The following is a 17,156-nucleotide window of genomic DNA, read 5'->3' as shown; positions in this document are numbered from 1 at the left end:
AAATTGAACCCTAAACCCTAAACCCTAACCTTATGCTCTAGATACCATATTAAAGGAAAAGAAAGAATATGGTAAATCCCTTGTGTATATTGATCACATAGGGTTATGTTTATATAGGAAAAGAAACATATGGGCTAAGCCCATTACATAAATATGAGATATCTAACAATATCTATAATATCTAACAGAGACAATACGACAAGACTGACGCGGTGATTGTTGCTTGAAAGGAGGTAGAATCCGCTACCATGCATGGTGGCCTGCGAAGCTAGGAAGTGAGGGATGTGTCTGAAAGTGATGCACTGCTTTGTTGGATGCAGGATCAACAACTCGATGATTGTCTGATGGAGGTGATTTTGACAATGGTGTCTATAGGCAGAACAATGATGAGACGACAGACAACAGCGAAAACAATGAAAAGACAGAAAACAACCAAAGGAATGGTGATGGAAGCCAGTAATCAGAATGGAACACGATTTCTAGAAAAAAAATTTACAGCAACAAAACAATGGGTCTAGTCCACTAGGAAGGCACAAGTCTAATCTATACTCTGATACCGTATTCAGATGTATGGTGAAAAGTCAAATAATAATCTTTGTGTGTCAGTTACAATATAGGTGAACTAGACCCATGTGTTTAACTACACTCAACATTTCCTCATATAAAATCGATGATATTCTGTTTGTTCCTTTAATAGTTATATCTGCCTCTCCTTGTGGTAACCTCCTGGTACATTGTATTGTGATCATTTCTACAATCTGAGTTTGAGAGGGTAGCTATTTTGATGTGAAATATTGTGCTGATTTGGAGTTCTTCATTCATATCAACATGTCTAGCTAGTATAAGAATTCAATTACTTTGAGTGCATGAATTTTCAAATGTTGTATTTAATTTTAATGTAAAGTTATTAATTTTTATTTTCTATGAAAATAGGTGACTGGAAGACTGGTGCCAAATTTTTCCTTACTGAATATAAATTGAATTACTTGATGGCAACATATAGTAAGCCCCAGGTAACTCTTCTTATTTACAGTACTTATTTTTTTTCGTAATGATTGACACATACCTTTTTCCTTACCTTTGTTTGCAAACATTTGAAGGTTTCCATTCTTAATGGAATTGTTATGGGAGGTGGTGCTGGTGCTTCTGTACATGGAAGATTTCGTGTTGTTACAGAGAATACGGTACTTTTTTATTAAGAGCATAACTATCTAAATGTAGTTTCAAGGAAGAAAGAAAATTGTATTTACTAATCATTCAAATTTTGAAAGATTGAGATTTATGGGAAGAGTTTGGTTATAGATTTTCTAACCAATCTAATTACAGTTCAAATTAAAAAATAGATATAGATAAGTCAGGAAAAATAAAATAGAAAAGATAAGGATAAGATCAGAAAAAAAAAACTGATCATATCTACCCTAATCGTTCTAGAATTAAATTGTTTTAAAATATCCTAACAACTTCTAGACCTCCAAAGTTTGTACAAAGATATCCATCATATCCAACTTGCTTACAATAAATTCAAATTTAGGTCGAAGCTACCATCGGGTTAAATGTCTGCCAAATGTTGGGACAAATGGCATATAAAATTAGTACTTGAACAACCTTTTCCTTTATAAACTGTGTATCAATCTCCACATACTTAGTTTGACATGCTGTATGAGATTTTGTGCTATATGTAATTGCAACTTTATTGTCATTATAGTTCCATTGGTAGATTCATAGGCAAATGCAGTTCTTCAACAATCTTGTTTAGGCTCATTATCTCACACACCCCTCGTGCCATTGCTTTGTATTCAGCCTCTGTAGTCAGCGCTATTCCTTGCTACAATGTTATCTTTATTTTTGCTTCATGTGAATAAATTACGCCACCCAAAGGTGGAGTAATCTAAAGTTGACCATTTATCTGAAGCAGATATAACTTGGTAAGCATCTGTGTAATTGGTCAGTTATTTTGAAGTATGGACCTCTGCCTGGGGCACTCTTTAAGTATCTAAAACTTATACATTGCTTCTCAATTACATGGTGTCAGAGCTTCATGCTCGGGATCAGGAATCAAAACAGTATCCACCTCACTACTCTTCAGTTCTAAACTGAGTTTTAAAACTCCTTGGATCATTGATTTGGGAGCCATTTATGATATAACAAATTGTTCAAAATTGTTTTCTACCTATAATCTTTGTGCAGGTAAAGTTGAACTATGTAAAAAAATAAAGAATTATTTAATTGATAACAATCATGCCAATTACATTCTCATCATCTTTATTTGTAGTAATCAAAACCCTTAATAAAGGAAATAAAAATATATTGAAATGAATATGAAGATTTTGAAGATACTTTTTCCAAATTACTTTGGAGATATTGAAAATATTTTGTATCTTAATAATCTGTTATTTACAACACTTCCCCTCAAGTGGTAAATGAATATGAATCATTCCCAACTGTTGCATAATCAGGAGAATTATGCTCTAATTAAGTGCAGATTCCATTTTATATTTATTAGGACAGATTTGTTAGTGATTTGATTTTATTTGATTTGTACAACTTTAAACAACCATTATAATTGTCTTTTATTACCTATTATTTCCTTCCTTAATTAGATTGTAAAACAGTCTATAAATAGAGACTGTAATCACATTTGTAATACACATCAGAAATACATTCCATCTATTTCTTTCTATTCCTTTCAACTCCAACTTACCTACAAAATCTTGGAATCTGCCTTGAGGAAACCATTCAGTGAAAATGTCTCTTATCTGAATCCTGTAGGGACATGATTTGTAGCCACTAGGCCCCTATCAAGATTATCTTTGATAAAATGCACGTCATTTCAGTATGTTGGTCCTATTATGTTAGGGTTCTAGAATTAATTTTAAAATATCCAAACAATATTGATCATTAATAATGCCTAGATTCATCATATAGCATTACAAAATCATGCAATTATAGTAGTTGGTGTTATAATTACAGATCTTTACAAAATACAGAGCAAATATTCACAATTGGGAATGCTATTATTTATTCGAATATCATATTTTTATTACTAGAGGTTATCATATCTCCTTTACTTATTGTATCAGTTCCATTTTTTCAATGTAAACAAAACACCTATGCTATCACAAATACACAGTTTCAACTCAATGTCTCTCTATTTCTTGTAGTTTAACATGGTACCTAGAACATCTCTTTTTTAAAATCTGTGTTAGCTTTGTAGACCCACTATCTTTAGAGGATTTTTTTTTTAAGTGAGCACAAGGTTGGTGTTGTGTTGGGCTGATCTATTCAACCATTCAAATGTTGAGACAAACCACTCATCTAAGCACCTTTACACGCTCATCTCTCTCATAGCTCTGTGACTCTCACCGATGCATGCAACTATGCTTGACGATTGACCTACTTGCTTCAAATTCGCTTCTTCCATATGACCCTACCCTTGAGGTGGCGGCTCTATCGGTGTTTGTGAAGTGGTTTGATTTCTCTCTCAAATTATTTCATTTTATTTTTTCAGATTTATTATGTCTTGTCTATCCAATGATGATTCATGCACAATTAGAACATCCCGGGTTGACCAAATTGCAAAAGATGGTCCCAGCATTTAAATTGTGAGTCGTGTCAGATAGTAAACACATTCGTCAATCTTTTCATGATAGCATTAATAAATGATCTTTATCTCCTTAAATTCTTAGTTCATTATGGTATTTATGGTCTTTCTCATACTTTTACTCCTTTGGGTTTTAAATATTTCATTTCCTTTATTGATGACTATTCTAGATGTATTTGTATTTGGTTAAGAAAAATCGATAAGAGTTATTTCCCATCTTTCATACATTTTATAATGAAATGAAAACATAATTTGGTATATTCCTATGAACTTTTCGTAGTGATGATGCCAATGAATACGTGTCTCACGAATTCCAACAATTTGTGGCATCTATGGTATTTTTTATGAAACTTCACGTCCTCAATGTAATGAGGGTGGTTGAACGCAAAAAAAGAATCTTATTGAAACTACTTAGACTCTTCTCCTTCATAGTCATTCTCCGCAACGTTCTTTAGGGAGATATTACCTAACATCATGTTCATCAATCAAACTTATCATCTATCCTTACTGATTAAATACCTCATTATGTTTTTTCACCATTCCCTTGTTTATAGTCTTCCCCCACATTTTTGGTTCCACTTGTTTTGTATATAACCTCTTACTTGGTTGGGACAAACTTTCTCCTCGGTCTTTCAATGTCTTTTTGGGGTATTATCACTCTATAAAACATATTGTTGTTTCTCTCTAAATCTTAACTGGTATTTTGTTTTTGTCGATGTCTCTTTCTTTGATTTTGTCCCATATTTTGCACTGATTCCTTCTAATTAGGATATATGCAATTACTTTCCCACCTTTGTTAATCTGTTTTCATCACCTCCAAATGACTCTGCCATGTATCAGGATTCTCTTGTATCACCATTTCAGTTATATCATGTTGTCAACGACCTATTGACATTCTATGCCATACTATTCTCAAATGGATAATATTATAGTGGAAGACATGTCCGATCTTTCCCTGACACTATCTCTACTAGATCCATTTTATTATAAGATTGACTGGTCTATTGTTTGAAAAAAGGTATACATTCTACCCATAACCTTTCCCCCACTATACTAACCTAAGTTATTGTTGAAAAAATCACATTGACTAAAGATAAGGCCAAATTATAGTATTTAAGTTAATGTGTCGTGTTCACAAGTCTCTTTATGGCATTTAGTAATCATCTCATTACAAGTAGTGATAAGGAGGGTATTATCCATCGAAAACAATATCTTTCTCGGTAGTTCTAGATAAAAGACCCTGATAAATTGTAGTACTAACTTGATATTGAAGTTGCTTAGTCCAAGGGTTGTTGGTCATATCATAGTGGAAATATGCTTTGGATCTTTTAGAAGGAACACGGATTTTAAATGCTAAGCCAACAAACAAACCAATAGATCCAAGTATCAAACTTGTACCGCATTCAAGAGAAGTGTATTGAGATCTTGGGACATCTCATCATCCTAATTTCCTTTGCAATAAGTGTGGTAAGTTTGTGTTTGAACTCTCCTTGTCAAGACTATTGGGATGCAATTGTATGAATCCTAAGATATGTAAAAAAATCCCCTTGGCAAAGGCCTTATTTATGTAGCAGATGTAGCTGTGTATTCTGATGTTGACTTGGCAAGCTCACCTAATGATAGATGCTTTACTTCAAGCTATTGTGTTCTTGTTGGGGGGAATTGAATATTATGAAAAAGCAAGAAACAAAATTACGTGGCAAGATCAAGTGAAGCAGAGTACAAGGCAATGACTTTAGTCACCTATGAGCTCTTATAGTTAACGCAACTTCTCAAAGAGCTCAAATTTGAAGAAAATTTCCAAATCATCTTATATGTGACAACCAAGCAACATTACACATTGCCTGAAATAACCAAACACATCGAGGTAGACTATCATTTCATAAGAGAAAAGACAGAGTCAGGGGACATATTCACTGTCTCCAAGAGAACCAAGGATCAATCATATTTTCAGTAGGCGAACACATATGACTTATATGTTTCAGCTTGATGGGGGCTTGTTATAATTATAGATCTTTAAAAACAAGGAGCAAACTTTCAAAATTAGGAAATTTTATCTGTATTATTTGAAATGCTATTATTTATTTTAGTATCATATCTTTATTATTAGACGATATCATATCTCCTCTATTTATTGTATCAACTCCATTTTTTCAATGTAAATAAAACACCCGTGTTGTCACAAATACACACGGTGGCAGCTCTCTCTATTTCTTATAGTTTAACAATTGGAAAACTATTTTATTTTATTAATTACTTCAATGTTATATTTGGCTTCCATTGTGTAGTTGAGTTTAGACACATGGTTTGCCCATGTCTCTTTTCTTTGTGACTCTTGCCTAGAGAGACGCAAACCTAACATGGTGCCTGTCCAGTGGACTCGCTTTGGCACTCCTTTTTTTTTCATTTACCTTATTTTCCACTGTGCTTAGTTTGCTGGCTGGTGAACCATTGGATCACATGTCTCAACTACTAACAAAACACATGGTTCATCAGGTCTCTCTTTGTTAATTATCAGCTTGTTCAAAGGGAAATATGAATACTGGATTTTATACTTGATTTTAGTGCCCCTATTAGATTTGATTGGATTCTGAATCATCTTTCCAAGATATATCAGATGTTTTAAATGTGTTAAGATAACTATAGTCAGTATAATTATTACTATTTTGCATATTAAAATGATGTTAGTAATGGTATTAAACTGCCAACTTGGAAAGGATCTGACATAAGAATATATCATTTCTTTGCGTTTTGCTAACCTTTTATCCTTGTTGAACTGCTATCAGTTGGTTTCACGTGTCTCTTTCACTGTTGAAATTGAGTTTTTCAAGTGATTTTTGTTAACTTGATTGGGGAATAAATCAAGGGTTTTCAAAACCCAACTAGTCAAGTTTTCTTAATATCTAAAGAGCAAAAGATATTTTCATCATGTGACCTATTTATACCTGGCATTTCTCTGTAACCGCAGGTGTCAAATAATTGTATGATTGTGAAATACCCTCGGGCACCTCTGTGGACGTGTTTTTCTTGTTAGTTTTAGACTTATCTTCTTTTTATTAAGGAATTTGTTTTCTGTCCAAATAAAACAAATTGTGATAGCAAAGGAAGGTTAGGTGTACACCTTTCTCATTACATCTAAGCATCCAAGTCTTAGTTGACCTAAATTTTCTCTTTGTACTTCATCACCTACATGTTCTAGTGTTTTCAGGTCTTTGCAATGCCAGAAACAGCTTTGGGTTTATTTCCTGATGTAGGTGCCACATATTTCCTGTCTAGACTGCCTGGCTTTTTTGGTATGCATGTTTTATCTCAAAAAATATCTACAAATATATTTAGTCCTGATTGGTATCCTTTGTATTAAGGTTACATAATTTCTCTATCTTTTAATTGTTCTCACCATTTGTCAGTCCTACATTCTTTTGTCATGTTACCATAGGTATCATAATCCTACAATTCACTATTCGAAAGTTGATAGATTTTGGCTATCTACCTATCCATATCTTAAAAGATGAATCTTAAATGAATTTGTACCTTACTATACGCTAATGAATCTATGTAATTTTTGTTATTGATAAGATTCAATGATTTATATGTTTTCACCTGTTCTTGTGAAAAAAATAAAAAAGTTGTGAACTTATTTTTAAATGAAAAGCAGTTTGAAAGAATACTTGTGATACTACTTTGTTTGAACACTTACTATTTCAACCTTTTTTAAGCATCCTCAAACGTAACTTCCCTCATTTTCTCATTTCTATTGGAAAACAAATTGCAGGAGAATATGTTGGTCTTACAGGTGCTAGGTTGGATGGTGCAGAAATGCTTGCTTGTGGTCTTGCAACACATTTTGTTCCTTCATCGGTATGCTACCTACCACTGTAATTGTGGGCTCTTTCTGGCAAGTAGTGTCTTCCGTCATTACTTTGCCTAAACTTAGTCATAAAAATGTGTGTGCAGAAATCACTGAAAAATTTACTGCAGTTTTGAAATAAAAATGGTCAACCAAATGTAATCCGACCTGGGGATTTTTTTTTTCTATCAAAATCCAATCTGGAATAGAAGTATGTCATGAAATATCTACGGATAAATATTAGGAAGTTAGAGATGCTTTTCATATCTTGGATTTGGTGTCAAATTTTATTACCCTCTGATTCAGGCAAGTGAATGCACCTGCTGAGTAAGGTGGCAGTTGAAGTGCTGACCTTAAGTTAATGAGCTGTTGTTTTATTGGTCTCTAACACCTACTGCAAGTTTGCAACCATTAAGCGTGAGTAGTTGGGAATCAGATTTCTTTCAATTTGGGTAGTTTCAATTGTTTTTCCGGGTATTGCTCCTCTCTTCTTTTAAAGCCATTTGCTCCCTTATTTTGAAATTACAATAAAAACCATATCATAATCTTAAATCTTATCCTAGCTAGGTAGTTGGAGATTTTTTTACACAAACTTGTCTTAGTTTAACTTCTGTGATTTCAATCTGTTGTGGTGGATGTTCTATTGGAACATCATTATGATTTTATAATGTATAATAGTTCTTTCTTATTGTATTATGTTATATTTCAACTCTCCCTTTTATATCATTCAATATGCAGAAATTGTCTTTATTGGAAGAAGCATTATGCAAGGTGGAAGCTAGTGATCCAAATGCAGTGTCTGTAATTATCGATAAGTACTCAGAGCAACCTTTCCTAAAAGATGACAGTGTTTATCACAGGTTGGTAGGCATATAAATAAATACAACGTATTATATACACAAACATAAATAAACAACCAAAGCCTTCGGAAGATAGATAGATGGATAATTTAGCGTACACAACAACGCGGCAGCAACCAAAATCAATAGGTGCAGTCAGTTACATGAACAAAATCTTTAGGTTTAAAGCTATATTGTTTATCATGATTTCACTAAGTGTCTTAGTCCGCCTCTAATTGTTGAGCTATAATGCACCCAATTGACTCTTCTTACTTGGCCTTCTACTAGTCTTCTTCTCATATGCCCAAAAATCATATTGTTTTTTGGTGTCTCTCCTTGTAATAATTTCTTTCCCCTGTAACAACCTCTCCACTCAACTGAATCCTCTGTTACATTGCTGCCATGTGTCGGCCTCTGTCAGGCATGCCCTGGTCAAGCAGTTGATCTGCTTGTGTTAGCTGTGAAAGTTACAACTTTCATGGGGTATCTAATTATAACCGAGTGGTAACAACCCCTTCTGTCACTTTACAAGGAAGCAGCCTAACTTGTATCTGTCAAGTAATTTGTTTTTTGTGAAAAAAAGTGTAGGCAATAATCAATATTTTGGAATTATTTTTCTTGATCTAAAAAAACATACATTGGTATTTAAAGGAAAAACGGAATCCTAATAAAAGGAAATGAATCCCTTGAATTAAAGGAAATAAATCTCCATGACATAAAGACTCTAAAATTTGGAGCAAATCTACCAAATAAACTCTTAATTCCAATCCCTTAGTTTTAGAGATTTCTTACAAACAAATCTGTATTTATTATCCTATCAATCTATATTTATTGTATAATAAATGTGAAATATTTACACCATATTTCAACACCCTCTCTCAAGCTAAGGAATAAATGTCCTCCATTCTCAGCTTTGTTATGAGATTATAGAAGTCTAAGGTATTGAGTCCTTTTGTCCGCACATCAGTCGCATGTTGCTTGGACGGAATGCATGACATGCATGCTAAACCTTCTTCTATTTTTTCCTTAATGAAGTATCTATCTATTTCTATATGTTTTGTTTTGTCATGTTGAATGGGATTATGTGCAATGTTTATTATTGACTTATTATCATAGTAGAGCTTCATGAGTCCCTCCAAATTAATCTTCAAGTCATCTAAGATAATTTTTGGCCATAATAACTCACTAGCCTGTTAGGATCCAAGAATTATAAAGAAAAGAAAAGAAAGTGTTGCATAATCAGGAGAATTATGTTATAATTAAGTGCAGATTCCATTCTATATTTATTAGGACAGATTTGTTAGTAATTTGATTTGTACAGCTTTAAACACCCATTATTTCTGGCTTTCATTACCTATTATTTCTTTCCTTAGTTAGGTTGTAAAATAGTCTATAAATAGAGACTGTAATCACATTTGTAAAATACCTTAGAAATATATTTCATCTATTTCTTTCAACTGAAAGGTTTTTATTGAATAGAAAGAAAAGAACAAGAAATAGCAGAGCACTCTCTCCTTCAAGGGCTTCCCCTTCACAAAGAGCTAAAGCTCAATCTACAAAAACATTACACACTCCCCTCCCCCTCTCCTTCTTTCTTATTTATATCTAACTAGCAAAACAAATAACTAACTCATGACTATTCTAATTCTAACTAACTCCTCCTCTCTGTGTATCCTAACAATACACTCTTCTAAAAAACAACCTTGTCCTCAAGGTTGGAACAGTGGAACCTTGGTTCCATGGCTCATCTTCATCACCATGATCTTTATCTACGCTTCCTGAAAGTATTGTGATATTGTCTATCATAGGGAGGGAACCCATTAGCTGCTGCATGAAAATTCAGGTCTGGAGGCTTAGGTGGTTGTGGGAATGAGAGGAGATTGTGTATAAAAATCTCTGCACCCAGTAAGTTGAAATTCCAAGATTCTGATGTCATTGATGTTCTAGCCACCTTCATTATCAAATCTAGATCCAACAATGATTTCTTATGCATATTAAGTAAATATGAATTTAGAAAAAAATGATGCTTGGTTGCATCTCCACCTTCAACTTTCATACTGGTTAGCTCTATAATTGGGCTATCAGGAAAAAGATCATTACAACACATAGTCTTCATTATTTTTATTGATGCATCCCCTTCTGCCCTCATCATTTCTGCTTCTCTTGCAAATCTCCCTTCATTTTTGGTTTTTTCTTTGCTGCAGAGGGTGTGACTCTTCATTGCTGAACATTCTTCCACATCTCGGGTCTTCTTCTCTTCATTAACAGATTTCTCTTTGGGTTCATGAGGTCTGATTTGGTTATGAATCTTGGACTGTAACCCAGTAAAGAAATAACCCAACAGCTGTTCATCCCCTGTCTGTAGTGCTTGTGATACTAACAACTCAAAATCTTGAATGTATTCATCAATTCTTCCATTCTGTTTGATCTTTTGCCAGTTTCTCAAAAACAGAACTCCTTTCCTTTCCACCGAACCTCCTATTCAGCGCCATTGAAAACTCTTCCCAAGAAGGGTTCTTGGAATTCTTTCTCCAAAAACTGAACCAAGGACTGATGCTTCCTTCCATACTGATGAAGGCCAATTTTAATCTTTCCCTGGCTGACACATTCTACACCTCAAAGAATTTTCTGCTCTGGCCAGCCAACCCATTGGGTCCACAGCCTAAAAAATCGGTATTTCCACCCTCCTGGACCACGGTTTCAGCTCTCCTTCATCCTCCTTATCCAACTTGTTTTTGAACGTTCTTCCCTTCTTTCATCACCATTCACCGAACTCTCTCCCCCCTCCGACATTTTGTCCCCTTTCTTGATATTTTGCAGCATTTCTTTCAACTCCAGCATGCCTTCCTTCAACCAAGTAATGTTTGCTCTCATTTCTGCAATCCATCTTCCTTGTTCACTGGTCAACTTCTCCAATGCAGCCGTCCTCTGTTCCATCCTCTCTTCCTCGCTCTCTGTTTTTTTGGATCCGGCAGGTCGGACCAATTTGTTAGGATCCAAGAATTATAAAGAGAAGAAAAGAAAGGTGTTTATTGAATAGAAAGAAAAGAACAAGAAATAGGAGAGCACTCTTTCCTTCAAGGGCTTCCCCTTCACAAAGAGCTAAAGCTCAATCTACAAAAATATTACACACTCCCCTCCCCCACTCCTTCTTTCTTATTTATATCTAATTAGCAAAACAAATAACTAACTCATGACTATTCTAATTCTAACTAACTCCTCTCTGTGTATCCTAACATAGCCCTTGTGCCATGGACCTAAATTCTGATTCCGCAGATGATATGCATAATCTACATCAATGTAATCAATTGAGATATACAATTTTTTAGATGAAAGCCTATAATACTTGTAACCTTTTTGAGTTGTTGAATAACCACGAAAGACACATCTAACATCCCAGGGATCAAGTTTGTCTCTGTGGATATGTACAAAAGTTGTGCACCCAAATATTCCAGTAATGAGGCCATTTGAGATCTTAAAGTCAGGGAATTTTCTTTTAAGGGTTTCAAGAGGACTTTGTTCTCTAGTATATGTGAGGGAAGTCTATTTATCATATATGCAACAGTGAAGACAACTTCTCCCCAATAATTTTTTGGAACTTTCTCTTGAAAGAGAACTGCTCCACTGGTGTTAAGCAAGTGCTTATTTTTCCTCTTTTTCACTCCATTCTGTTGGGGAGTATAGACACATGAAGAGTCATGAATAATCCCTTTGGATTAAAAATAAGTAGACACAATTTGGTTGAAATAATCCCTAGCATTGTCATTTTATGTTGACCCCGAATTGATTTTGAATCATTGAATAAAAAAGGAAATAACAGTTCTCACGACAGATTTTTGTTTAAGCAAATAGCACCAAGTAACCCTAGTGCAATCCAATGCACCCCAGAGATATTAGGTACAATATATGGTCCCCATATATCTCTATGGATTAATTGGAAAGGTTGTGAGTTTCTATTATTGCTAATGGGAAAATATACATGAGTGTGTTTAGTTAATTCACAAGCCTCATAATGCATGAGGTATCTAGATTTTCAAATAATTGGGGAAACATAATTTTTAAAACAGAAAATGATGGATGTCCTAAGCATAGTAGTATAACCAAAGAGTGTCTTTATTTGATACGCTAGGTAGAGACATGGGTTCTTGAGATGGTTCTAGGTAGTAAAGTTCAATTCTTTCCTTAGCAAGGCCAATCCTCCTCCCCGACTCTTACTCCTGTAAAACACACAAAAATGAGGAAAACATTGCAAAGCAATTCGGGTCATATGTTAGTTTTTTTATGGAGATAAAACTTGTCGAAAGTTTTGGGACATGTAAAACATTTTTAAGAGTAAGTTTGGAAGATAAAGAGATATCTCCATCTCCTGCAACTGTAGCTAAAGAGCCATTAGCAACAAGAATGAAAGAGTTGAGGCGAGTATGTCATGTCATCCGTAGCACTATGTGAGACACTCATACAAGAAACATTACCTGAGAGAGCAAGAGAGTACAATTCAAAGGGTTTCTAAAGTGTTCCCGGTAGGTCTTTCAGTCTTTTTATCTCCTCAATATTGAATCCTCCATATGTTGATTTTGGATCAGACATCATGGAGATGCAAATCAGCAACTAGTTGTCTAATGGGTGATTTTACAAAGAGAAAACAACTGTTGTCACAATGAAACTGCAACAATTAAGGCTGCGCCCTCTTGAAGATAAAATGGCAACAAAGGCCCTAAGTGGTAAAAAGGGAGACCAGGGCTCCACAAAAAACCTGGAGCTCTGATACCGTGTGAAGAAAAATGTAGGCTATAAACAATAATTATGGAATTAATTTTCTTGATCTAAAAAAAGCATTACATTGGTATTTAAGTGAAAAACGAAATACTAATAAAAGAAAATAAATCTCCTAAAACACAGGAAATAAATCTCCTGAAACAAAAGAAATAAATCTCCAAAGACTCTAAATCTGGAGCAAATATACCAAACTAACTCGTAATCTCAATCCCTTAATTTTAGGGATTTCTTACAAACAAATCTATATTTATTATCCAATCAATTCATATTTATTGTACCATATTTGCAATATTTGTACCATATTTCAACACTTTTCAGTTTCAGAACATTTGAGGAACATTCTTTTCTTCTGCTTTTCATTATAGATTTCTAATAGTTTTTTTCAATGATTGAAACATAGCACACTAGCTTAGTCTTGTATATTTCTCATTTATATCTTTTTGTGGGGGGTCATTGCAGGATGGATGTGATCAACAAGTGCTTCTCAAGAAAATCAATTGAGGGAATAATATCTTCTCTTGTAAGTTGTGTGAGTTATGCCATTGAAAGTATCTGATTAATATTCTTTAGCGTAATGAAGGATGAACCTATTCCATTTAACTACTTGAATTTTGTCTTGCTGTTTTAGGAGATAGAAGCTATGGGTAAGGCTGATCATTGGATTTCTGAAACTGTTCAAGCGTTAAAGAAAGCATCTCCGACAAGCCTGAAAATCTTTCTTAGATTGGTATGTGTCCTGAAGGAATTATAAGTTATGTTTCATGTACATTCTAATGTTCATTTCTCTTTTATATGTTTAACTGTTCCAAACTTCCAAGTATATTTGTAGTGTTTTTAATATATAACGGAATGAATTCATAAAGAGCAAGAGGAGATAATAGCAAAGAGTTAAGAGGATAAGAATACTTCAAAAAAGGAAGAGAGAAAAATGCTTCTGAATCTATAAACGACTTCCCTTTAAAGATATTGTTTTTAAATTTGTTCAACTTCATATCCCAAGTTGCTCATCCAAATTAGTTTCAATCAGATCACCAAAGTGTTAACACATATTGAGGATATCACTATTCTAGCTCCTTTACTTCTACCAAAACTAGTAGCTAATAAACAAAAGTTAGTCCAAGGACCCAGGGAACCTCCGGCATCTTCACATGGGGATGTGAAGAAATCGATAAAGGAACAAATATATAACAACGTATGAATATGGTCTGATTTTGAGCTAGGCATTGCACAATATCACCTTTTGCAATCAGGCTGAATTCTCTGGATAACCTTATGCCATTGGAAGGAGAAGGAAAACACATTAACCATTTACTTTCTAGAACAATTAATAAGAAACGAGCTTTGTTTCAAGGACAAAGAACCTCCAGAAATATGAAAGATAAGGAAGAGACAATATGATATATTTTTCCTCCCTCCTAACGAACAGTGCAAGGGATATAAAGGCACTATAACAGGAAAGCTATCTAACAAAATCCACCAATAGTGCATAACTGAATTCTAACAATAATTACTTGTTGAGTCATTCAATCCTTGGAAGCTTCTCTGTATGGGAGAAAGTCATGCCATTTCTTTGGCCCCGTGGCATTACTTTTGTGCCTTGCATTTGGAGCCCCTAATCCTTCTTCTATTTGGCTATTACTTTTAGACTTGTTAGATATTATAAGATATTAGATATTATGAGATATTATTAGATATTATAGATATGGTTAGATATTATAGATATTGTTAGATATTTCTATTTATGTAATGGTCTTATCCCATATATATTCTGTTTGTTCTTTTCTATATAAATATAACCCTATGTGTCTAATAAACACAAGGGAATTTATCCTATTTTTTCTTTTCTTTTATTTCAATATGGTATCAAATTCATTTAAAACCTATCATAACTAGAGTTTGTTGGGCTTATGATATGAGTTGGATTGAACATAGACACTTTTAAACTCTTGAACACAACATTATATGAGAATGAAAACAACAATTCAAGGATCAAAGAGTGTTTAAACAATGAAAATGAAATTACATCAACAAAACAACAAGCTGAAAACAGAAATGGAATCAAGGAAGCTTAAGGAGTCATCAATGGAGACATAGCCTTCCAAAATGATGGTCCAAACTCAATAAGAGTGCTATCTCCTTGTAAACATCCATGGAACAAGATTACTAAACACAAATGAAATAATAACACAAGGAACCGAACAGAAAAGTGAAGAACAAGCTAAGAACACAAAATCAATCGGTGGAAAGATGAAGAACACTAAAGGAAAACTAAACTACCGATTGAAATTGAAATTGGAATGAAGCTCGGCTGGAATGGTGAATTGGAACTGCATCACGCCACTTGGAGGTATTGTTCCAAGATAAGTGAAGGAAGCCGCCACTTGAAGCTCTCTAATAGCTCACAAGATGAGACCAAGCAAGGAGATTCAAATCTCACACAAATCTCTCTCCAAATGAGTAGAGTTTCTCTATATCAAATTTCCAATTCTGAATTTACAAAGGCAAGCACCTTATTTATAGCCTAAGAGGTGCTGAAATGAGAAGCTAATCAAATTCAAATTCCCCCCTAAATGACACTAAAATGGTGCCAACTAGAGCATGAGGAAGGTGTGACTTCCTTTCTAGTTTTGGCACCTCCTATTATTAAGAAGTGGACCTTAAGCCTAACTTAACCCCATAAAACCGGCTCATAGGGTGAGGTTTGCACCCACTTATATACAATGAAATGTTCTAATCTCTAGTCGATGTGGGATCTCCAACACACCCCCCTCACGCCGAGACTGCCAACTCGTGTGTGGGACTATATATTATGGGTGGTCCGATAGCGGCCCGATAGCGGGTGGCACGATAGCCCCAACACAAACACTCGCTAGGATAGGCTCGAATTGGCTCTGATACCATATTAAGAAGTGAACTTTAAGTCTAACTCAACCCCATAAAACCGGCTCATAGGGTGAGGTTTGCACCCACTTATATACAATGAAATGCTCTAATCTCTAGTCGATGTGGGATCTCCAATACCTATATTACACCTACACCCTCCCACTAAGTCACATGGACAATGTGACTCTCTCTAATACATTTACACCTATTTATTTAATATCCACACCTCCTACAACTATACAAAAGTAATTCAAATGATGCTCTTTTATTTAATGCTTGGTCTTGCCCCTCATGGTTTTGAACTTGGGCTTTCTTGGGCTTGGCCTTCTTGGGCTTGGGCTTTGGGCTTGGGCCTCATCTTTTGCAAAGACTAATAAGAAGAACTTTAAATGCTTTGACCCTAGTCCATTTCTTCTATTGATAACATCTTTTTGATTCTCATCAGCTTATCAGGTCACTCGCTATCGGGTTGCAATCGAACCACCCATTAATGTATAGTCCCACAAACGAGTTGGCAGGTCTCGGCGTGAGGGGGTGTATTGGAGATCCTATATCGACTAGAGATAAGGACATTTCATAGTATATAAGTGGGTGCAAACCTCATCTTATAAGATGATTTTGTAAGGTTGAGTTAGGCCTAAAATCCACTTCTTAAGATGGTATCAGAAGATAAGGTTAGGGTTCAATTTTTTTTGATAAATCCACCGTTCACCGTGTTTTCTAGTCGTCGCCCCACCACCATCTCGCAGAACGTCGTCGGATTCGTGGTTGGAACTTTGTCGGAGCCACAACCTTGTGGCCAAGGGTTATACCCAAATTTTTGTTTTAGACTATGGTGATAGTTTTTCTCCGATGGCAAAAATGGCTTTTGTTTGCTTATTCATAGCCATGGCTGCTCTTTAACAATGGTCTCTATCAACTGATGTTAAAAATGTCTTTCTTAATGGAGATTTGCAGGAAGAAATTTATATGGAGCAACCTCCTGACTTTGTTGCTTAGGGCGATTCTCCTGGATTGGTCTCTGCAAATCCTTATTTGGTCTCAAGTAGTCTCTTAGGACTTTGTTTGGAAAATTTAGCAATGTTGTTCGACAGTTTGGTATGACTTGTAGTGAAGTAGGTCATCCAGTTTTTTATCGTCACACTAGTGTTGGGAGTATCTATCTCGTAGTATATGTTGATGACATTGTTCTTACAAGCAGTTATCAACA

The 17,156-nt window shown here is 34.8% G+C and overlaps 1 protein-coding gene across 5 annotated transcripts in view; it reads left to right on the top strand.

Moving 5' to 3' along the window:
* Positions 1 to 17,156, top strand: part of LOC137818313 (3-hydroxyisobutyryl-CoA hydrolase 1) — a 34,056-nt gene that overhangs the window by 8,979 nt on the left and 7,921 nt on the right. For 2 of the 5 annotated variants that reach the window (XM_068621649.2, XM_090296279.1), the window contains 7 exons: positions 934 to 1,013; positions 1,101 to 1,184; positions 6,810 to 6,894; positions 7,374 to 7,459; positions 8,187 to 8,308; positions 13,523 to 13,583; positions 13,692 to 13,790. In XM_068621649.2, coding sequence (XP_068477750.2) covers positions 934 to 1,013; positions 1,101 to 1,184; positions 6,810 to 6,894; positions 7,374 to 7,459; positions 8,187 to 8,308; positions 13,523 to 13,583; positions 13,692 to 13,790 — 617 coding nt within the window. Of the gene's footprint in view, positions 1 to 933; positions 1,014 to 1,100; positions 1,185 to 3,507; positions 3,603 to 6,809; positions 6,895 to 7,373; positions 7,460 to 7,754; positions 7,866 to 8,186; positions 8,309 to 13,522; positions 13,584 to 13,691; positions 13,791 to 17,156 lie in introns of those variants that run through there. The other 3 variants (XR_016516218.1, XM_090296280.1, XM_090296281.1) reach the window with 3 other exon arrangements.

The sequence above is a fragment of the Phaseolus vulgaris genome, chromosome 10 (genome assembly GCF_051622355.1).
Source record: "Phaseolus vulgaris cultivar YP4 chromosome 10, ASM5162235v1, whole genome shotgun sequence".
NCBI classification, from domain to species: domain Eukaryota; kingdom Viridiplantae; phylum Streptophyta; class Magnoliopsida; order Fabales; family Fabaceae; genus Phaseolus; species Phaseolus vulgaris.
Note: the sequence above shows the minus strand (reverse complement) of the source record. Positions and strands in the feature narration are given on the sequence as shown.